Consider the following 23384-nt stretch of genomic DNA (forward strand, 5'->3'; position numbering starts at 1 on the left):
AGAGGATAGCACAGAATTATGGTTTTCCACTATCTCGTCTTTGGAAAGTGTAGTGTATAGAAATAAAGTTTGCTATGATGTCTTCTGTACATGGCAATTCTTTATATATAGAAGTGACTATGCATGTTGGAATTATTATGGATGAATAAGAATAATCTTTATGAAAACCTACACTTAATAGAGAATGGTTTATGAAAGGTTTTATTTTTGTTCATGATATATTGAAGGATAATTGAAGATTTCAATGTTAATTCAGCAGATAAAAGTTGACATATGAAAGACACATGACTATAGTTTTAATGTCATTATGCCAAGGGGCATGTAAAATCAAAACTGTTTTAAGTTGAATTTATATGTAAGATTTTGCCAAAGATGGAAGGTGGACTAAGATGGGGCTTAATTTAAGGACAATGGATACACCTGCTAGATCAAGATATGTTTTTGTAGGTGGGAACATACTATTGCTTTCATGAAGGGTTATCGGTATAGCCAACAAATACCAATCTATCAAACAAACATAGTTTTACCTTGCAAATTTGACATTGGGGTCTATTCATAATACATTTAGTTTAATTGATTTGTTAAAATGTTTTTTACGCTTCTTATCAAGAGCGTGTTGCATCGACGCAAGATTAAGGGTGACAACAAAATTACCGAACACTAATCCGATCCCTAATCAAGTCAAGTCCTCAAAAAGTCTGACAAAATAGATGTTACATCACCGGTGCAGCAGGAACTGCATTGGTTCCGACTAAGTGCAGGCATTTCAAACGAAATGGTGGGTTAAATCAAGGTTTTACAGCGCGCCAAACCTCCCTCTTCCATTGCGGCGTGAATATACCGTCGGAGATTAAATAGCATTTGCATGCTCTTGTGTCAAAATCGGTAAATCAGTGGTCATATCAGTACAAAGAATAATTCACAAAAACAATCATTACTTAATGTTTTACAAGAAACTGAGTGTTTTTTCAATCAAGGAGGACTGATACTTGAAAAAAAAATAATTTGGTAAGAGACCTTTTGAGAGGCATTTCCACATATTGCTAACTTGGGAGTCAGTTACGCAGACATTTGTGGGGTGCAATAAAATCAGAGTACATGTAGTTAGTACATTCTCTAGTGTAGCGAATCAATTGTGAAATATAAACACCATATGCAGGAGATGAAGGTATATTGCTGCACAGGTAAGAAATATTTATACTTTTAAAACTAAACTCGTCTCTTTTATCATAAATCTTAGTACTGAGACGATAACTGTTGTCGAACTCGAGATGTAGGTCCAAAAAGATGCTGAACAAGCTGTTTCTGTAGTCTTTTTTATCTCAAGCTCTTGTGGATATATTGAAGGTAACCATTGACTAAAAGAAGTATTGTTAATGGACAATACATCATAAATATACGAGTTCGAGTCCCGCGGAGGGAACGACCAAAATTTTGCATCGTAAATTTGACAGTTCTAACATCGTTGGGAATTTTTCAGACCTTTCTGTACGTTTACATATCTTCCCTGTATCAAATTGATCCGATGGAGCAGTGTAGCGAATAGAGTCGTCACATTCTGAGACGTCTGAGATATATATATATATATATATCTAGGAGAGGAACACAATTAGTGCCTATGGAATGCCAACTGAAATAAGCTCCAAATGTGAATTGTTATCAATGAGGAAATCAAGTATGCTACAAATCTTCTTTTCTGTGATTCCCCTTCTCAGAAAAATATGTAACCTAGACCAACATAATTTTCTCGACTCAGCAAAAGAATCACGAAAAAGTCCTTTTCAACGAGATTTCAATTTATCATGTCACACCGTAGTGTAAAGTGTTGAAAAATCTAAATTTGAAAAGAATTAATTTCAAGTGAGCCATTAGAATTTTTAAGTATCCACATATGATTAATGGCACTACGAGAAAAGATGGTATTGCAACTAACTTATTGTCCATCTTTCACTGCGAACAATATCTTTATTAGGTGACATGACCTCTTTCGTGGAGCAAGATGAAAATCCAGTTAAATGCCTTTCCTTGTATGGATTCTTATGAAGTTTGGGAATCAAATACAGGTAAGGCAAGTCCTCACAATTTGTTGTGAGAAGACCTGAAGAACTTAAGGTTGTTTCTTTTTTAAAAGAAGTACGTTTGTATGTGGTATTTCTTGGGGTGTTACTATCAATGCCATAATTCCTTGTAAAGGCAATTGATGTATTGGGCTTTACAAACAAGTAGAATGTTGTTTGAAACTTGTCTCCAGGGACGATAACATATTTGTCATGCAGTAAGGAAAGGCATGCCTCATGATCGCTGAATACAGACTTGGGTCATTTACTAACATCCTTTTTGAGATTTTCAACCGATCGGATGGTACGTATCCATTAATCTGACAAGGACTCGATTTCTGGTTCTTATACGTAAGATGGACCCTTATACTTTATTTGATATCATATTTAATTGATAAAGAACATGTATCTAGAACTTATTCTCTTGAATTCTTCAAACACTTTTACAATATGGCATTTGATATGTTTTCCACATAAAACTTAATTTACTTTTCAAGTCTTGTTCAAATACGCTCCATGTTACTTCAAAAGAGGAATTTGCCATTGAATAAAATATGTATTGTATCTGTCAAGCAGCATAAACGAAGCAAAAAACATTTTATTGACAATACTTACACTAGAACGACTATACGGAAATATCCGTTGATTTTCTATTTGATCTCTATGTAACAGCGGTAATAGACATAATGGGTGGTTGTACGGTTAACAATGTAAGGTTCAGATCATCCAGTTTTAGATTTGTAATACAACACCATGTTCAAATGAATCTGTCAAATCTCATTGGGAAATTGCCTGTAATGAGAGGAACAATGTGATAATGTCCATTAATTATTTGAAAAGGCTTTTAATGCAACAAAATTTCCTCTTTGATCCTTATAGGTAATATCAGTCATATAAGGTTTAATTAAGACAATAGCGGTTGATGTATCACCCATCGCGTCACCAAAGTCTTTATACATTCAGACCAAAGCATAGAAAAATGGGCGATGGTGTTTAGGTTCTTTTTAACTATAGACGCATTCGTCAAGGACTACGTTGGTCTTTAATTACAGTTCACTTTACAAAGAAACAAAGTATGTTTTATTACTAATATCAATATTTTCTTTTTCCATATAGTAACACAAAAATAATAATACAGACACAATCTTCCTTAAGTACGTGAACATAAAATCAGTTCATCTGAATGAATTTTTCCGAATACTTCATAAAAAGGAAATTTACAACACAAGTTTTTAACTCGTTGAGACAATAAGGAATATTTGTAGTATTATATTTGAAGAATTGAGGTAACAACTGGCGCCTGAATTTTACGGCGTAATCCATTAATATTGTAGCATTAGATTCACAAATAACTAAGATTAATTAAGTAAATGTTTTTAATATTTTGAACACATCAATGAACGATGCTATGCATGAGAATTATTTATAAATCAATTTGTGTATTAATCATGTATTGATTTCCATGAATTTGGGCTGGTCATATGCATTATGTGCATGTTTTTGCTGTGCATGAATTGATCCTTGATATAAAAGTATCAAACCATTTGATAAATATATATATTTTGTTTCGACCACGTCGGGACCAGTTACTTTTATCCAGTAACAGTGAACAAAACTATTCGCTACAGTTTGCTGAATCAGATCTTGAGTGGTACTGGAACGATAACGTATGCATATATAGAGGTTTGAAAACTTCCCAATGATGTCAGAGCTTTCAAATGTGCAGAACAAATGATAGGTCGTTTCATCCGCGGGATTCAAGCTCGAACCGCTGTGACATCTATGGCAACACCGCCTGCAATACCTTCAGCACCCTAGACCACTCGACCAGCCAGGCTAGCTAGGCTATATATCACAACAAAGTATTTAAACCTCTCCGCATGTTTACGCCTATCCCAAGGCAGGAATTTGGCCTCTGTATGTATTGCTCCGGTTTCACTTTCAGTCTACTTTTATGTTGCTGGAGCATATGGGGCAACTATTTCGCTGTATCTGTGTATAATGCTTTTTCTGGGCCAGCTGCAGCCTTCCCTGTGGTGTGAATGCTTCCTCGTTTTCTCGTTAAGCATTGAAGACCAAGGGTGACTTGAGCTGACATTTTTCATCCTGGTGGGATCGTTTTCTCTTTGATATATTCACCATATTCATTAACATTATATAAAAATGTAGTCAAATTTACGTTTCATAATGTGAACCACATTATTCGCTATATGTATTTCAATTATTGTGATATTTTACGACAAGAACAGAAAAGTATTGCAAGCATAATAATCAATGAAGAATCGGATACACCACATAAACAAAATGAGTCAAACGACCAATTAGGAAAGAATGAAAGTACAGGTGCACGATCAAGCATACTATTTCATGCGAGTAAAATGCACAAATAGATGTGCCGATCATCAGTAAACAACCAGTTTTCCTAGAAATATGCCACCCGCACCAAATGTAGGCTGTAATCCATTTAAATATCAAGAGAATGCTGAAGTTCTTTCTATACTTTTAAATCAAATTGGCATCGATATTTGATTCCATTATTACATACGTAATCTACAAATTGCCTTTGAAGCCACTAGAATGTTGACAGTATATTTCCACTAGTTTAGGGTTGCTTATTTCTAGAAAATGACTGCAATTCTTCAGGTATTTCCTACTTCGATTTAAAGAGCTACATTTATGGACATCCCACTACAGATAATTAGTATGATTCTGCTTTTTTTATTTCCGGTAAAGTATCTGAAAGTTCCCCAAGTTATCATATCATTAGTGGTTTATTATAAACTTTCCATATTGTAAATTCGATTTAAACCTTTTTACCTTTATTTCATTTCTACAGTAGAATATATTTTTCCAAAAAATGGAATTAACACATTATCAACTATTATGAGGCAGGTGCAACTTGTAAGATGGCAAAGTTGAATATATTAAATTAAAGTGATGTCTTTTTTTTACAGTTTATCATTAACTACGAATTTGTCATTTTTAGAAGGATACTTTTCAACAAAATATCAGCATTCCAATGAGCAATTATTTTGCCCATTTCCTAGCCGATTAGTTACTTTATTCGTATGAATCAGAGTTTCCTAAAAATCTTGTGAAAGACAAAAAGGTTAAAGAGTTAAGATCCGTTAATTCCACATAATGTCGATATATTGATGATGTTCACTCTATTAATAGCCTTCAATTTGGAGAATGGCTTCAGTTTATCAACCAGAACTAGAAGTAAAAGAGACTACTGACACAGCTTCCCCGTGTCATTATTAGATCTTCACGTCGAAATTGACTACAGTACAGCCCCGTGCAGGTTCGGGTGTCAAAAGAATAGCCCTGCAGTAGCGCTAAGCTTGTCGTAAAAGGCGACTAAATAGTGCTCAGAACCCTAGCCGGGGGCTAGGGCGCTCTGCCCACAGAGCAACTGGGATGTGTGCCCCAAGTGGTGGAATGGGGTACCCCTGTCGTGTTACATGCTGGGGTTGTCAGGCTATAATACGGAAGACCTGACCGCAAACCATAGTGGTGCACCGTGTTGGGAAAGATGCCACGTTCCTCACACGTTAAAGAACCCTACTGTGGTATTCTCCCGGATTAGGAACCATAAGGCTCCGCAACAGGAGGCTAAATTGCCCGACCCTACCCACCTCCCCCTATTTCCAGTGGCAATCAAAATTTGTCGACCCCATTGTCCTTGTGTCCCATCCCTTTTTCATTTCATCACCATTTCATGTTCATTTTATCATCAATTTCATGTTCATCGTCTGAATATAGCTGAGATATTGCTGCTCGGACGTTAAACCCCAACAAACAAACAAACAAACAAACAATACAAAAATATATGGCAAGCAATTTTGATTTTAAAAAATAAATTTCTCTTTCTTGTGCAATATTATACCAGCATCTCCTGAATATATCGTATATATTTCTCAGTTGTAGAGGTATCTCGGAGATAGTAGCGACTTCTTAAGACACCGACGTTGCCTTAGACACAGGCTTTCGGACCTAAAGAAATACATTCCATAAGCTGCCTAAAAAGTTTATTTCCTATTTCCATATCTTATTTATAAATATTATGTTTCTGGTAAACAGATTATAGAGGAGGGATTATCATAATGGATAAAAATTAATTTTCTGTATTTTTATTTGTATATTATTATTTCATCTTGAACTTGACGCACCTTACCAACAATGTTCTAGACTTATTTTGAAACTCGTGACTTGGACTCACATAATTTTTATCGTATTTAGTTCTTTTAATTTTCACTCGTTTATTGTTCATATCTCCTTTACTGCTTTGACTACTGATTTTATACAGATTGACTGGTGGCCATAAATGTTGCCCATTTGCTTTGACGTATATCGGAAATCATGAACCGTAAAGGAAGCCAGAGGTTTAGCACGCTATAAAACCTGGTTTGACCCACCTTTTATTTTGAAATGACTGTACCAAGTCTGGACCATTGCGGTGGTTTCCAACTTTCCGGTTTATCACCCTGACATTGTAATTGTTATATTGACAACCTTTTTAAATATTCCTTTTGATTACTGCCTAGATTTCATCAGTTCGGTAATTTTATTATTACCAATCATTTTTTCAACATAATTTAGCAAACGTTTTAGATGTGATCTAAGAATATTTTGTTTCTGTTAAAGATACGAAACATCCTTACTCAGTTTTACTGATGTCTGCTCGGATTTCTACATATACTACTGTAACCCATTTAGATTACCAGGTCATATGCTCAGGTTACTTTCCTGGTAGTCTGCTCTCAGTGCTTCTAATGTGATACAGTTATGAAAATTTATACTACAGTCACATCTGAGCAATCAAAATACTTAATGATGATAAACGGTTACTGACACTCTACACTTGGCTCCGCCTACTTCCTTGCATGAAAAACCTGTTTATCAAAGCGTCACTATCGGGGACCATTAATAGGGAAGATAAGTAATTAACAGATCCTACACAAATTAAACTTAATTTAAAAAGGACTAGGATTGCAGAATAAAGACAATGACAGAGCACTGACTAGAAATAAAAACGATGTACGAATCAGAAAAAAGCCTTGCGTTTTACACCGATGTAAGCATACTTTATATATCGTTTTGATTTTAAGTCAATGTATTATTAAGAGGAACAGATCTGAACCTGTAATACCCACACTATTTCATTTTGACATTTTGGTTTTTATCGTTAGGTGTCAAGTTATTTATTTAAATCTTTTACTTGGGTTTTATATAGCTTTCATGTCGTCCTGTTTACTTCGTATTAATCCTTGATATTAGGATTACAATTTTGTGTTTTAACAGTTGTCATTATTCACGGAATAATATGTTTACTCTTGTCCCAATCTAAATATACAGAATTTACTGACGATAATGAAATATTTAATCTTTTCAAGATAATTATCTTTGCTTTGTCTACAATGTAGAGAAAAAGCTATTAGGTTGGATTATGCTTATAATAATCTTATAAACTAAGAGTCAACTAATGACTGTATTTGAAACCTACATGTTTTAATATTCAGGTAAACCCATTTGTGTGACGCGTTTATGTTAATGCCTTATTTGAACTGTATGCAGATCCGACAAAAATGTTCTATTTTCAATTTAATGACAAATTGGTTATTCAAATTTCTAAACAGCCTTCAAAAATACCGAAATTATTTTATGTGATCTAATTTGGTTCCATGCATGATACCATAGTTTTGATCAATATTCCATCATTATTAAACTTTCTTTGCTATTGACTCCGAATTGCAGTCGTTATACTGTCGACAAGGACGCCGTCAATACCAATGACGACGTTAATACCATTCCTGAATATAAGCCTTTGGTTTTCACAATAACTCTAAATATGCAACGGTTGCCTTTTGTGTCTAAAATCATAAGTTTTTTTATGTATTGACCCGCATCGACAAGCATATACTATGCCGTTGGTCAGATATTTAGATTTATGGAATTTTAATAATTATTAAGGAGAGGTCGTTGATATAAAAGTTAAATGTAGTTTGGGTGGATAACTTTCCTAGAACATCTGTAAAAAGCATGTGAAAAATAAAGTATAATAGGTCGATTTGTTTTTCGTTTCCATGCCAACGCCCGACATATGATATGGAAACACTTTTTATAGACTTTTTTATTTTAACTGCGGTATGGTTGAAGGGCATAGATGATTTTTCTTCAAATTAAGGTATCGGGTTTAAACAAAAGAATATTCCGCTCAGAAGTGTATATTTTAGCACAATTGTCCCGCAGTCCAGTCCAGAGCTTCACAAAAGGCAGTTTTCCGTTTTGTGTGATTTAGACTCAGGTGGTCGGATAATTAGTATATTTTTAATAAAAAAGAAACTGGGGCTTGTTAACGAAAGTGCTTTAAGACTAAGACATGTCGTACAGGGGTAGATTCAGAAATTTGGCCGTTTCATTCAATTATTCAACATATTCTCTAATTTTATCCAGATTTCCTTCCAGTGGTACTTTGAATAACTACTATGCTACAGTTGCAAGTGTAGACTAATAATAGGGTCGACTGGTACCCTTTGATTTTTTTTATTCTCGCAAATTTATCACGTTATTTGTCGAAAAACGGCGGTATGTAAATTTTACTATCCATTCACATGTCAAACAAGATAGAAAAACACTCTCGCTCAAATAATTTGCACATTTGAAAAAGAAAATTAGCACTTGGTCACGGTCTCGTGCTAAACACGTGTGAGTAAATGTGTTCACATGGACGAATTTACAGCCGTGTGGTTAAAATGCGTTCACATGAACGAATTTACAGCCATGTGAGTAAATTCGTACATATGGACGTATATTCTCAGCCGTGTGAAATTTACATATAAAATTATACTAATGAATGTGCACATGTGCAAATGAGGTTACGAGAACCATTTACATAGCTAGGTTCGGCACTGATATTTCATTACTTGCTATCTGTGAAACTAAACATCAATCCAACTAGACTACATGTATGATATCCAATTCGAATGTAATACTTACTTATTTGTATCACTCATGTAATTAAATTTTAAATACTTTTAAAGCCAAATTATTCAAAATTATTAATGGGCGTTAACACATTCTATAAATCTCATGGTATAAAGAAATACCGACAGAATTGCTAGCTTGATCTTGGTAATGCAATATTAATGAATACGAGCATCCCCCACAGGACTAACATATAAAATTCACTTTAGAATGCTTTGAATTTACGTTTTCCACTAGCAGTTGTACTTTATTACGTTTTATAGTGTCAACATGTCGAGAAGCAAAACTATATTTATATTAATTGATGGTTTCCATTAACCTTTATCACTTTTTAACTTTCCGAAATGAATCTTTTATATCAGTGCATTCCTCTGTAGTTATACTATAATTACTTATTGTTATTCCATTGTCATATTAAGTTCATCAATTCTGTATGTTACCGTTGAACTTCAAACAAGAAGGAGATTGCGCTTAATTGTATGTCAACATAAAACTCAAGAGTACAAACACAGGGCGAGAATTATGTACGATTTCCTCTGATACCATATTTACACAGACTAAACCAGTTTCCTAACAGTAACTAATTAGAAAACTTAATTTTTCTGATTGTTTTGTGCATGTCATATCATTACTTAAAATTGGTAACATATCCGTTTGTTCTTTCTTCCATTAAAGAGAGAGAGAGAGATACGTATCTTTGCTGAAGCACTATGAATGCTGTTAATTACAGTCTCATGTTGCAACGTCGTTGTCATCCATCAAAAAGTGAGAAGATAATTTAAGAAGAAGTCGAAAGTATTCTAATCTATTTATAACATACATATGTATAAGTATAACACTATCTGTTCTAATGTTTGGGATGGGCTATGATTATGTATTTCACTTTGTTCATCAGTCTGGAATGTATTACAATAGAGAGTTAAGGTGATCAACAAGATATTTGAACGAGCTATCATTTTAAGGTTTGTGTCTGATCCAGTTCACTACGAAAAGTTCTTCAAATGGTTTACATTTTAAGACAAACGCAATCTGCTGAACGTAATAGTCTTAATTTTTATACGAAATCAGTAATGCAAATCCTGATGCTGTCACTTTAAGAAAAGTCTTACAGTTGATGATTATTGGTATGACAGAGATAAACATTTCTGTGGGTAAATAGAGATCATCTTCCAAATATACCAAAGATGTTTTCAAAATGCTGGATTTTTTTATCGACAACATATTTGTCCAGTGTGGTGGGCGTGTTTTTCAACAAACGGTCGGCATTCCAATGGAACAAAATGAGCTCCTCTACTTGCTGACCTATTTCTTCGCTCTTATGAGGCTGACTTTATAGCTGATCTGATCCGAAAGAAAGGACATCGTTTAGCTAGATCCTTTAATCTCAGTTTCCGCTATATACTAGTAGATGACGTATATCGTTAAAAGTCCTAGTTTCGGGTATTTGATACATCGCATTTATTCCAAAGAACTTGAGATAAAGGATACTACAGACACTACGAGGTCAGCCTCATATCTTGACTACACTTAGAAATCGATGGCAAAGGAAAACTATTGACCAAACTATACGACAAACGTGATGACTGTTCATTCAGCATTGTCAACTTTCTTTTCATCTGTGGCAACATCTCTTCAGCACCTGCGTATGGAGTTTTCTTATCACAACTCATACGATATGCCAGAGTTTGCCGAAACTACGAAAGACTTTTTTTAACCCGAAAGACTTCTTACAATAAGGCTTCTGGAACACGGTTATGTTGCTACAAGATTTAAGTCATCACTACAGAAGTTTTGTGGTCATCATCATGAACTCGTGGATCGTTACAGTGTATCCATGTGCCCCATGAGAACTGATTTGTTCAATATGTCATAGCTTTCCTTTCCTGTTTCGTCTACCCTGGATTTGACTTTCCATAAGCAACTCGGCGGGTGTTTCTAAATACGCAGAGGACGCTTATCCTACTGATGCACCTGGTCCATGCTTCCAGTTTTGGGAGTCCGTGTTGCTCATTTACTTTTTCTTACTTTGTATGTATTATTTCATTTATTATATGTTCTGTGTTGTGTTTGTTCTCCATATCCAGTATTTGTCCCATGATTACATTCTTTTGATTTCTGCTAGAATCTTTGATCCCTTCATTACTCTTAAAAACTTAAAACAACACCATGAAGGTTTTATTACTTGTCTCTTTGCTAAACACTTATTTTTCACTTTAATACTTTTCTAATTTTCTAAATAAAAAGGTACTTTCCAACAAAAAGTGATATAAAGGTTGTTTAGTTATGTGTGGTTTCATAATTACAAGTAGCATCTCAATTGAACAGTTTTGCAATCAATCGTTGATAACAACATTTCTCATTGCTTAATCAAGTTTACCCCGCAAAAGAGTAATCAAGGGAACCAAGGTTATAGCGGTAATCAAAAGAATTTAATCCAGGGACAAAGACCAGACACGGAAAACAGACATACACAACAAAGAACATAAAGTAACTAAAATCATACATACAAAGTAACAAAAAGCAACTCGGACTCCACTTAAAACTGGGAAAAAACGATGTTCAGAGTACTATACTATTAAACTGCTTTCTCCACTATTCAGTATTTTTTCTTCATAAAAAAGTTTTTTTTCTGGAAAGATACTTTTCATGGTTGCTTCAATGACAAAACATTATCACCGAAAAATAAAGGCGATTTGCAGTCGTCTCTCCTTATCTGCTTAGTAAATACCGATTCTTGCCCATTATTCATTATCACAGTTCGAAAACAAAAGTTTTTTATAAAGTTATTGTACCAATTTACAATTTCACCAGTTTATAATCAAAGATGAACTTTTGAACCAGGATAAAATGTTTGCTTTGTGAAATGTGATTTTTTTTAGCCTTGGATAAATCTTTTGATAACAGATGATCAGTTTGTAATGGACATGAATGCCATGAAAAGGTGCCATAATGAAACTAACTATTCACATAAGTCATTAAGAATTCATACGCCCTAGCAAAAGACGTGGTATGAATTTACTGTGTCATTATGAAAGATGTTTTTACAGAGGACATTAGTTAACACTGATTTTAAAAGAATTACTCAACATAAATTATCATTATCAATTTTGCTTATTTTTGGTCCAATACAGATTATGTAGAAACATATAACATTTAATGATTTAATTTATGATTTTGCTAAAGCTGATGTGCTTTAAATAAATTCTCTTGTGTTTTTGTGAAACAGTAAAAATTTCTGCTGATTCCCAAGTAATGAAACTGTGCAAAAAGAACTAATAAAATGTGTAGCTTTCAAGCGAAACGAAAGAATACGAATCTTCAAATTTGAACTGTTCTTTTTTGTTTCTGTTTTGGAAGAAATTTGAGTCATTTTTTGTATTTTGTCGATACTGATATCGATCAGTTGATTCTCTTTAAGTGACAAATTAAGTATCGAGTTTGACCGATTTGATAGCTCTTTTAACATAATTTTTATTGACAGAAATGTCTTCTGAAACCACAAATTATCCCTTAAAAATTTCAAATAAAACGAGTGTCTAGACCATAAAAAGACACTTATCAATATAAAAACAAAATCTGTACATACAAGGTGTTAAGATTAAAAACGTGCTTCTTTTGAAATATTGTATTAAGTTTACCGGAAAATGTTTAAAATCAATTTTAAATTATAATAAAACAACATTTTTGCAAATTTTGTTCTTAACTTCAGTGCGAGTCTTCCAGGATTGCAATAATAGGAACAATAAAGGTTGTCTTTATACATTTCAGTGAGGTATTTTGACTTTTAAACTGTTTTTGGCGTTTTCTCTGCTTGTACTTGCAGCATTTAAACAACGCAAAATTTATGTATTTAAAATACTCATTCTATCTGTAGTTCTAAAATATATATTTGCACATCAGTATGTATTGATTTTTTTTACTGAAAATGATTATAAACACGTACTTCTTTTTAACCAAGTGTCATATAACGCAACGCAAAACAATTTCTTTGTTTTCTTTGAAATACCACCTGACCATATTTTCTTGTAAAATTACGCTTCTGTGAGTTTACAGGTTCAAACCACTTTCAAGAGTGGTGTTCGAGTATAATTGGTATAAAAATGTATATGATTTTCTTCTGTTGTGAAATTTAAAAAGTGTCACTCAACCACGGTTAAACTGAAATAAAAACAATATAATGACCGTGCTAGAATTTACACAACAATTCGCCATAAAATATTGATATTGATTATTAAATAACAAAGATGTAAATATGTACATATCTATGACCGAATATTGTCATACTGACAAGTATCATTTCATTTTTACCTATGAATTAGCACACACACACTTTTGAACAATTAAAAATTTATATATTTAAATCCTCCTTTTGGTCTTCACTTTCTAAATATATTAATTAGCTCTGCATCACACGGCAAACTTTGAGAACTGAAAATGAAAGTGAAAACTTGTTTACTATAAATAACGCATAATAAACAACAAAAGTCTTTAGTTATTTCCCAAGACGTTTAAACTAAAAAATAACTCTTACGCCTTGCTGACTATTAAGAAGGAAAGTTTACCGCTAGTGGAGTGCCTTTTCTTCATGTAAACCCTCTGTGAGCTAATACATAAAAATAATATTATCGCCGTATGGTGTTATTTAAGTGTAATATTATAATAGTCGCCTCCGCTTAAAATTTTGTTTCTTTGTCCTACTTCCAGAAGTGTCACCAAATGAAGGCAAATAAAGACTCCAACTAAGAAACTGTATCTAATATAGACTGCAATAGTTTTGCAATAAAATATAGATGTTCAGCTGCCGGTCGTTTTATTGCTTACGTAATTAACTGTTTGTAAAATACTGCTAAAGAATACTTGCAGTTTTACAGTTTAATTTGTATTAAGGGAATACAAATTCATAGTCCGAAACGATTATGCAACCCCGCAAATGACATTTTATGAGCAACTTTGCGGATGTTTCTTGATAAGCAGAGGACATTTACCCCACATGGTTTATGGTTCCTGTTTTAGTGGAGCAAAAATTCACTTTTACTTCTATGTGTGTCTTATTTTGCTTATTATGTTTTCTTTCTTGTGTAAGTCTTTTACCTTTTTCTGGACCATATCCTTGGATGATGTTCGGTTTGATTACTGTTCAAAATCCGTTTCTCTTGATTTCTCTGACATAGTTTGTTCTCTTGTTTGAAATGGATGCAAATTATGATGGTGGTCAAAAGAGTATTGAATCGATGCGCTATCTTTGAAATCTAGATGTACAAAGCTCCTTCGATATTCTTCAATCATTTATCTGTATCAAAGAGGTTTAGTGTGGTACAGAATTGCAAATGTAACTAGAAAACATTCACTAAAAATGGATATAGGTTGACATACAAGTGTATGGAGTATTTTTTCAGAAATTTGAAAAACTAGATCACGGAAAAAAATGTTAGCCATGACATTTTCTTCTTTAGTCGATTTGAAAGGGGAAAAACAAAATCTCTCCTTAGGATTATCATAAATCGTCAGAATATTGATTTAAGAATCATACAGCTTACAACTTAAGAACAATTTATGACAATTTAAGACGTGAATCTAGAATTTTCTGCGGTGATAGAACAGTAGAAGTTAGAACTGGAACTAAATGTGTTATATCCTTTTTTTATGAAAGGTTCCCGTGATGACAAAACAAATATAAACAAATATAAAAAAAAGAATAGTCAAATCAGTAGTATTTTTGTAGTTGTTATTGACAACACAATAACAGAATAAGACTGCAAATTTACTGTACACTTAAATATTTGACAATATGCACACCGCAATATGTAATATAACACTCCATTGAGTTTCATCACAATCCTGCAATTCATTGAGGGGGTGGGGACAACGCATTAGACCAAGATTTACTGGAAAACGCCAACGGCCGTCATTTCTACAATTTTTTGCCCAAGCATAAATTCTTGACAATATAAACATCTCAATATAGTAATTTAACACTCAATCAAGTTTCATACCAATCTCCGCTAGTCGTTGGGGAGGAGTTGCAGACAACGTATGAGACGAAGTTTCGCTGATAAAAAAACCCATGTTCAATAGCCGTCATTTCTACAATTTTTTTTATCAAAAGTAGATTCCTGACAATATGCACTTTCCAATATGGTAATTAAACACCAAATTAGGTTTTATTATAATCCTTGAGTCGTTGAGGAGGAGTTGTGGACAACGCATCAGTCCAAGTTTCGCTTAAAAAATGCCCGTCAATTCTATATTTTTTGTACAAAAATAAATTATTGACAATACATACACTTGAAATGGTAATTTAAGTTTAATAACAATGCTGTAAGCTGCTTGGGAAAAATTTCGGACATACAGATGGACAGACAGACAGGGTGTAACCTAAATACCCCCCAAACTTAGTTTCTGGGGTATGAAAATACATATATAAGTAAAAATTACAGAAAATTAATTTGTTGACACTGTGAAAATCCATAATCTATAATCTGTTTGTCAGAAACTGAATATTTCTGAATAGGATTTGGATATCGGAAGAATAATTGTTTTAGGCAGCGCATGAGGCGTATTTTTATAAGTTTTGTCCAAAAGGCTGTCTCTCACGGCGCATTAAAATGTCAGATAGTCGCTACTAGCTCGAGCATACACAAACAAAAACTGAGAAAAATTAACTCCATATGCGGAAAAGCCGGTATTATTACTGCACAAGAAGGGGGAAATCGAAATAGTCTCGTTTGTCAAATATTTTGTACTGAGATAACTACTGTCGTCAAATTCGAGATTAAGATCTAAAAAACGAATGGGAAGCTAGTCTCTTTTATTTCTAGTTCTGGTGTTTCCTTTATATACTTAGAAACTGAGATTAAACGATTTTTCTTCTTTTGGGTTAGATCACTTATAAAGTCAGCCTATTAAGAGTGAAGGAAAAGGTCAGTAAGTAGAGGAGCACAATTTGTTCCCATTGAAATGCCTACTTTCGTTGAAAACTCGTCTACCACAATGGACACTGTTTTTCACAAAAATTCGAGCGTTTTAAAAATTTTGAATAATTGTTTACTAAGTAGGATGAACCCCTACCAAGAACTACATACTAGTATTTGTATCTTGGTGAACCGTCTTTTTCTTGAGCAGCAACAATGTACAATGTTTTTGAGTCGGGATTTAAACTGAGTGTGGGGAATAGAAGTATAAAGAGTTGAAGAATCGTCGGTTTTAATGCTATTGTCATAATCTTGAATTGAGGATCTCCAGAAGATTTTTTCAGGAGTTTTCAGGGTCCACATTGAATTAATACCACTACGGGAGTAACATGTGCCGAAGTAGGACTGGAGACCCTCTTTGACACCTTTGAGTATAGAAGTTAAAAGTTTTGAAAGAGGTTTGGTTTTGCAGGTCCAGCTATCCAGCTATGTAGCATTGTTTGTATGGATTCTTATTTTTCTCATATCTTAAATCCAGCGCAGCTTGCCTAAAGTGAATTTCATTTTTCCCCATAGCTATTTCACAAACGGTTTTTATGAACTTTTTACTTTATGAAAGAGAATGAGAATAAACCGTTAAAAGGGTTGGAAGTTTTCACTTCCAAGTTCCAATATAAACAGGATAAATTGAAAGAAATTTTATGAAGTAATTATTTTACTGTAAAAGCAATTTTATTTTGCTATTGTGTTCTTATTGGTATTCAATGTCTAGACGTATAAACTTCTGACGTTTTTTTATACGTCTATTGTTGATGCCTTTTTTCAAACTTGAATACAGGACGGCTTTACAATTCATTTCTTGAAAATTTATTTAGATTCTGTTAGGAACATTATCTTTCTTTGTGTAGTGTCCGTCTACTCGTGATTTTTATTTGAAAATATGTGTCTGATAAATGTAAAGGTAACTTGTTCTGAAATCTTATGAACCATATTTCGTGCTTCTTAATCAACAAAGGCCTCTTTTTTTTCTATATTCAACGTTTTTGTCTACATTGTGCGTTTGGAAATTTTAACTTCATTGGCAATATTTGATTTTAATGTCAAAGATAGATGATTGATACATGTAGCACAATTCTTGACAATTTAAACATTTCAAGTCACCAAAAAAATGGGACAAAATATTCATATTAGTAGTGCTATTTATCTAAGTATCACCAAAATGGGACCAAATATTTATATTAGTAGTGTTATTTATCTAAGTATTTATTTTTGTTACTGAATGTTTAGACATCTTTTCGGTTTAATATGAAGTCCCCTGTGATTTAGTACGTATACTAGAAATTATTGTTTGTTTGTTTGTTTGTATGTTTGTTGGTTTTTGTATTTAAATGCGTTTCTTGCATAAAAAACTACTACATAGTACACGAACTTTACATGGTGTGTAATACTCAGCAAGGGGACTTTAATCAATTAGAGATAATTGCTGGATTTTATAATATACTGTTTATGTTGAATCAATGGAATGATGTCAGTGCAAGTCCAATATTTTGACAGGAATTTCATGAAAGTTGTCGAGCGCGGGATAATATTCAATATTGCAATCTTAATTAGTTTACTGTACAATATAATTAAATATGAAAGAGTAAGCAAGGGAACTAAGGTTAAAGCGGTAATCCAAAGAATGTAATCCTGGGATAATGACCAATATGGAAAACAGATATAAACAACAAAGAACATTAAGTAACTAAAATCCTACATACAAAGTAACAAAAGGAAATGAGCAACTCGGACTCCACAGATAAATACAGGGAGCAAGGACTAGGTGCACCGGTAGGGTATGCGTCCTCTGTTTTTCTAGAAACAACCGCCGAGTTGCTCATAAAAAGTCAAGTCCGGGGTAGACAAATAAGGAAAGAAAAACTATGACCAGTTAAATAAATCAAATATCATGGTGCAGATGGATACACACCATAACGATCCACGTCTTCATGATGACGACCATAAAACTTCTGTAGTGATGACTTCAATCTTGCAGCAACATAACCCTGCTCCAGAAGCCTATTTGTTAGATTTTTAGCGCGATACAGAAAGTCTGCGTAGTTTCTGCAAGCTCTGGCATAACGTATGAGTTGTGATATGAACACTCTATACGCAGGTGCTGAAGGGATGTTGCCACAAATGGAAGGAAAGTTGACAATTCTGAAGGAAAAGTCATTAAGTTTGTCGTATAGTTTGGTCATTAGTTTTCCTTTGCCATCGATTTCTAAGTGCAGGTCAAAATATGAGGCTGACTTCACTGTGTCTGCAGTATCCTTTATCTCAAGTTCTTTGGGGTAGATGCGATGTATCAAATTCCCGAAATTAGGATTGTTTAAAGATAATACGTCATCTATATAGCAATATTGTCAAATTGGCAAAACGATGTGAGTAATGTAAACGTAAAATATATCTTCGTTGCATTCATATTGGTGAATATTGTGCCGAGCAGATTTATAATGCACAGCACTGTTAGTTCAATATTACTCTCGAGGGATAATATTCACAAATATAAATGCAGTAGCTCTTATTGTTTCATAATGATGAATATTTAAGATATTTGTTTGGCTCGTATTGATATAATGCAAGCTTTAACATTTTTTTTTATATTGAACTAGTTCCAATATCGATTAAAACTTCATTTTTAACAAATACAACCGATGACCACTTCCAAATTCTTTACATTAAGCAACTTTATAATAGTTTACTAACGAAACTATTCTCTGTGGAATCTAGCTCATGAAGTTACTACCATAGAGGTTCCAGTTGAAGTGCCTTAAAATCTGAAGTCATGTTTACTGTTTTGATTATGGGATGGGGGTTCACTCTCATCGTCATAATATCCGACTGGCAGTTTCAAAAACGAAACTACAATATATTGGAGTCCATTTCGAAACACATCAGTTCTATCCAGAAAATGATTATTTAGAATTCGTGCTGATACAAGGGTATATATAAATTGCATCGTTGTTTTCTCAGGCTCTTTGTCGAAATAAAGAAAAAAAGGATAATGAAAAGAACCAAGACTATAACGGAAATCAAAAGAATGGAACCCGGGTACGAAGACTAGAAAGGGAAAACACAAAGAAACAAATAAAATGAAATAACCAAACCACGCACGTAGAAACGAAGAAAATGAAATAACCAAACCACGCACGTAGAAACAAAAGAAAAATATTAATTCACATAGTTTATACATGAAAAAGAGCATTTAGGTTTAAATTGATTTATTTGAATAAACCATCATCAAAATACTAAAAAAATTAAGAAGTATTGTGCTTTGTCTAATAACACAAAAACAGATTGTTTTCATAAAATTAATTAAATTTAATATATATATATTTTCTCTGCAAGAAACAAGTACAAAATTAACAAATATAATGCTGGTATTGTTAACGTTACACAACAGTCTGTATATAACAAGAAGCCTTCAAACTGAATTTAACCTACAATAACAGTCATCAAAGTTTGGAAGTAGCTTCTCCTGACATCAATGGCTTAATGTATTTGTGGTATGCCGGGTGAACCTGTTTAGAAAAGGATACATAAATAGCTAAGGACTGTAGCAAATGTCTTGGTCAAGAATAATCAAGGCTTTTTAATACAAAAGCTATTTTAACAGGATGTGTATTAAAACTTGCTTTACCGCTTCATTGTTATCATCAGTTGAACTCCTGTTCTATTTCCTTACATATTTAATAAAAAACAAATATACAAAACATCTACAATATACATTGTATGGTTCCAAAGTGAACTTCATTCATTATGTAATTATTGTAATATCAATTATATCAATTTGGTTACTTAAGGTATAAAAGGAATAGAGAAGGTGATTATCAAGGAAAAAGAGTGTTACCTGGATACATTGGTCTTTCGGTACTTATCAACAAAAAAATAGATGTCAAAGATAAAATGTAATTTAGTCATGCAATCAAAGCAGTGCTAGATTTATTATTAGGATGAACAAATTTCATAACATTGAAATATATTAACTTTTTATAGCATAAAGCACAATTATTCAGAACAAGTAATTGTATATTACAAAACGGTGTTATAGAGATAAAATTTAAAACATGTTTTTTAATTGACCATTTCATTTTTTTATCTTTCAATATAGAATAATCAAAGGAACCAAGGTTATAGCGGTAATCAAAAGAATGTAATCCAGGGACAAAGACCAGACATGGAAAACAGACATACACAACCAAGAACATAAAGTAACTAAAATCATACATACAAAGTAACTAAAGCAAATAGGCAACTCAGACTCCAATAAATACTGGGAGCATGGACAAGGTGCACCGGTAGGGTAAGCCTCCTCTGCTTTTCTAGAAACACTCGCCGAGTTGCTCATAAAAAGTCAAGTCTTGGGTAGATGAAAGAGGAAAGGAAAACTATGACATGTTGAACAAATAAGCCTTCATGGCCCAGATGGATACACCATAACGATCCATACGTTCATGATACCGACCATAAAACTTCTGTAGTGATGACTTCAATCTTGTAGCAACATAACCCTGTTCCAGAAACCTATTTGTTAGAGTTCTAGCGTGATACAAAAAGTCTGTGTAGTTTCGGCAAGCTCTGGCATAACGTAGGAGTTGTGATACGAACACTCCATATGCAGGTGCTGAAGGGATGTTGCCACAGATGAAAGGAAAGTTGACAATTCTGAATGAAAAGTCAATCAAAAAATGAAAAAAAAAAAAAAAAACAGTGTGAATGTGTACATCTCCTTAACCTTGCAGTTGGCCACATCCATTAGCCTCATACACATAGGCTGATTTTTATTACTTTTTTTTGTTAAACTCAATGAAAAAGTATAATGTAAAAAAAGTCAACGATATTGTATAGAAGTTCTTATTGTCCTTAATAGGAGGAAAGTTATATAAATAGGATGTAAAAATGGCTACTGATTTCTATTATTTCCAATTGCAATATATTGTCAAAACACAGGTCAGTAAAATTTGCATTACACATTCTGCAACAAATAAAGGTAATAAATATATTTGACCAAAACATTTTTACGGCAACTGTCCTTCTAGTAAAAATATTGCAAGTGATACACTGTCAATGACTGTTAATAAAATTTTGTTGTGACCTGAAAAAACGTCACTTTGAAGGTGCCAGGGTGTTGGTCCTCTGCTTGGATCAAAACCTTATGCAGTGTATTTTCCAATAATAACCAAATCTAAGATCTTACCTGTGATTGGTTCATAGGGTTGTACTTGGCTGAGTCATACAGTCTTTCATAAACGTTTCCATCATAAACACCAAGTATGCCACAGATGGATTCATCATGTAAATCAAAAGCATCAACAAGGCTGACAGCATCTGGTCTAAAATATAACATGAATATTGAAATTATATTTAAACAGATATACCTGTACATAGAGTTATTACAGTATAGAATAAAATAAGATCTTGTTAACTGAAAATCAATATAAATAAGTCTGACATAGATATGAAAAGTTCAGAAAAAAAACAACTTCATCCATAATAAAAAAAACATGTTTCAACAGGTGATTTAGTCACAATATACCACATTTAGTATATTATACATAAAAATAAACTAGAAAAAGATAACTTTCAAATTTCCTTGATGTTATCAATATTTTGCATAAGAAATGAATTTATACTTAATTCAATAACATCATACCTGATCTCTTTCAATAATTTGAGCTCCTGCTCTCTGATCCATTTCAACTGCACTAACCCAACAGACTCAGTCTGAAATTAGAAAACACTCACTTCTATTGGAGATTAAGACACTTTCAGTTTTACAACCAAAAAAAAGGATTTAATTGGATTGTATCATACACATGGTTCAAAAATATTTCAAGCCACTCTTAATACAGATTCCAGTCAACAGGAAGACTATGCAGATGATTTTATATAGATTTCCGAAAAAAAGTTACTGAGCTTTATTTTCACTAACAAGCAAATCCAACATTTTTTCCTTTAAATTATACATTTTTCAAATCCTTACATTATGGAGATCCACAAGAATGATAAATATTTATTTCATTCTTTTATATTTGTCATAAAAAAATCTGTAGCTAAGGTAAAATAATGAAATAAAATGCTTTACAGGGCACAGCTTAATAGAACTGCAGACGACAACTCCTTAACAGTTTTGAACTTTGATTATGGCTATATATTTGAAACCTGATTAGAATATTACTGGTATTCAAATGGTCATCTTTTGGCCAAAAAATGGATTCAGTCAAAACCTTCAAAATAAATCTCAATCTTCCTTTTGGGGTATGACACCCTGCGGTAGAACTACAAAGCAATATTTTCCCTTTCACTAATGTCACCATCCAGACAAAATGCTTGCTCTGGCCCCTTTGTGGCCCCTTATTCTTACTTAGCTCATGTAATAGCCCAAAAATTATTTCCAGTCTTCTTTTTTGTAGTATGTTACATTGTAGTATAATTTTTATGAGATCCATTTATTTTTACTAAAGTTGTCATGCCCACAAGTAAAATGCTTGTTTCATGGCCATTTTGGCCCCTTATTCAAAAATGTTTATATCTTAAACGATTAATCAATTCTAATATGACCATTGTAGTGTAGAATATTGTGAAATAATACCACATTCCTATACTTTTATTAGAGATTTATATGTAAATTCTATAAAATGCTTGTTTTTATACGCTTTTTGGCTCCTATTCTAAAACATACTGGGACCGTAACCCCCAAAATCTCTTTGTGGTTTAAACCCTTGATATTAAAACTTATTGAGATCAACCAATATTTACGTTTTGCATGAAAACCAAATGTCTACAGGAATGCTCATTTTTGGCTCCTAATTCATAAACAGTTAGGGCCATAACAGCACCTAACCAATAACTCCAAAGACAGCACCTTACCAATAACCCTGAAAACAGCACCTTACCAATATACAACTACGAATTTTTTGTGGTCATATGAAAAGGATCAGTTTTCATGACAAATTTTGGCTGCCTTTCCAAAATTATACAGCCAAAAGACAGGTCATACTGGAATATTAGACACTTTTTAAAAACTGATAGAAAAGTATGCAGGATATGGTTTTGTTGCAAAAACAAACAAAAAATAACTGTAACTTTTTCTGCTCATTTGTTTATTATTTAATACTTAACATTCACAAAATGTTATGCACTTTTGAGAAAAAACCAGCATTAACAGAGGGGAGAACCAAATCCTGTCAGAAACTGAATCTTTCTGGATAGTTTAAAGCATGTATTTTACACCTCTTTATCTTCACAGGTGTTGCACCTACTCTTCTACCCACAATTATATTTTCACCTTTCATTTTCAAGTTTTACAAAAATAGACAGGAACAAGTTTGTGTACAAATTACATATGTTATTGCAACTATAATAGAAGAAAGCATGATTCAGTAAG

At 33.1% G+C, this 23384-nt stretch overlaps 1 protein-coding gene across 2 annotated transcripts in view; it reads right to left on the reverse strand.

The window, feature by feature from the left end:
• Positions 1–13257: 13257 nt before the first annotated feature.
• LOC148629721 (peroxisomal acyl-coenzyme A oxidase 1-like) overlaps positions 13258–23384 on the reverse strand; it is a 35984-nt gene continuing 25857 nt past the window's right edge. The window contains exons 13-16 of one of the 2 annotated variants that reach the window (XR_015917234.1): positions 21651–21721; positions 21195–21330; positions 14136–14334; positions 13258–13472 (exon numbers count right to left, since the gene is read on the reverse strand). Coding sequence is in view for 1 of the 2 variants with exons in the window: in XM_088556143.1 (XP_088412269.1) it covers positions 19453–19518; positions 21195–21330; positions 21651–21721 (273 nt within the window). In the remaining variant the exon portion in view is untranslated. Of the gene's footprint in view, positions 13473–14135; positions 14335–19201; positions 19519–21194; positions 21331–21650; positions 21722–23384 lie in introns of those variants that run through there. The other variant, XM_088556143.1, reaches the window with a different exon arrangement.

This window comes from Perna viridis, chromosome 1, assembly GCF_037379345.1.
Source record: "Perna viridis isolate PV_CMFRI_1.1 ecotype Kerala chromosome 1, ASM3737934v1, whole genome shotgun sequence".
Taxonomy (NCBI): Eukaryota; Metazoa; Mollusca; class Bivalvia; order Mytilida; family Mytilidae; genus Perna; species Perna viridis.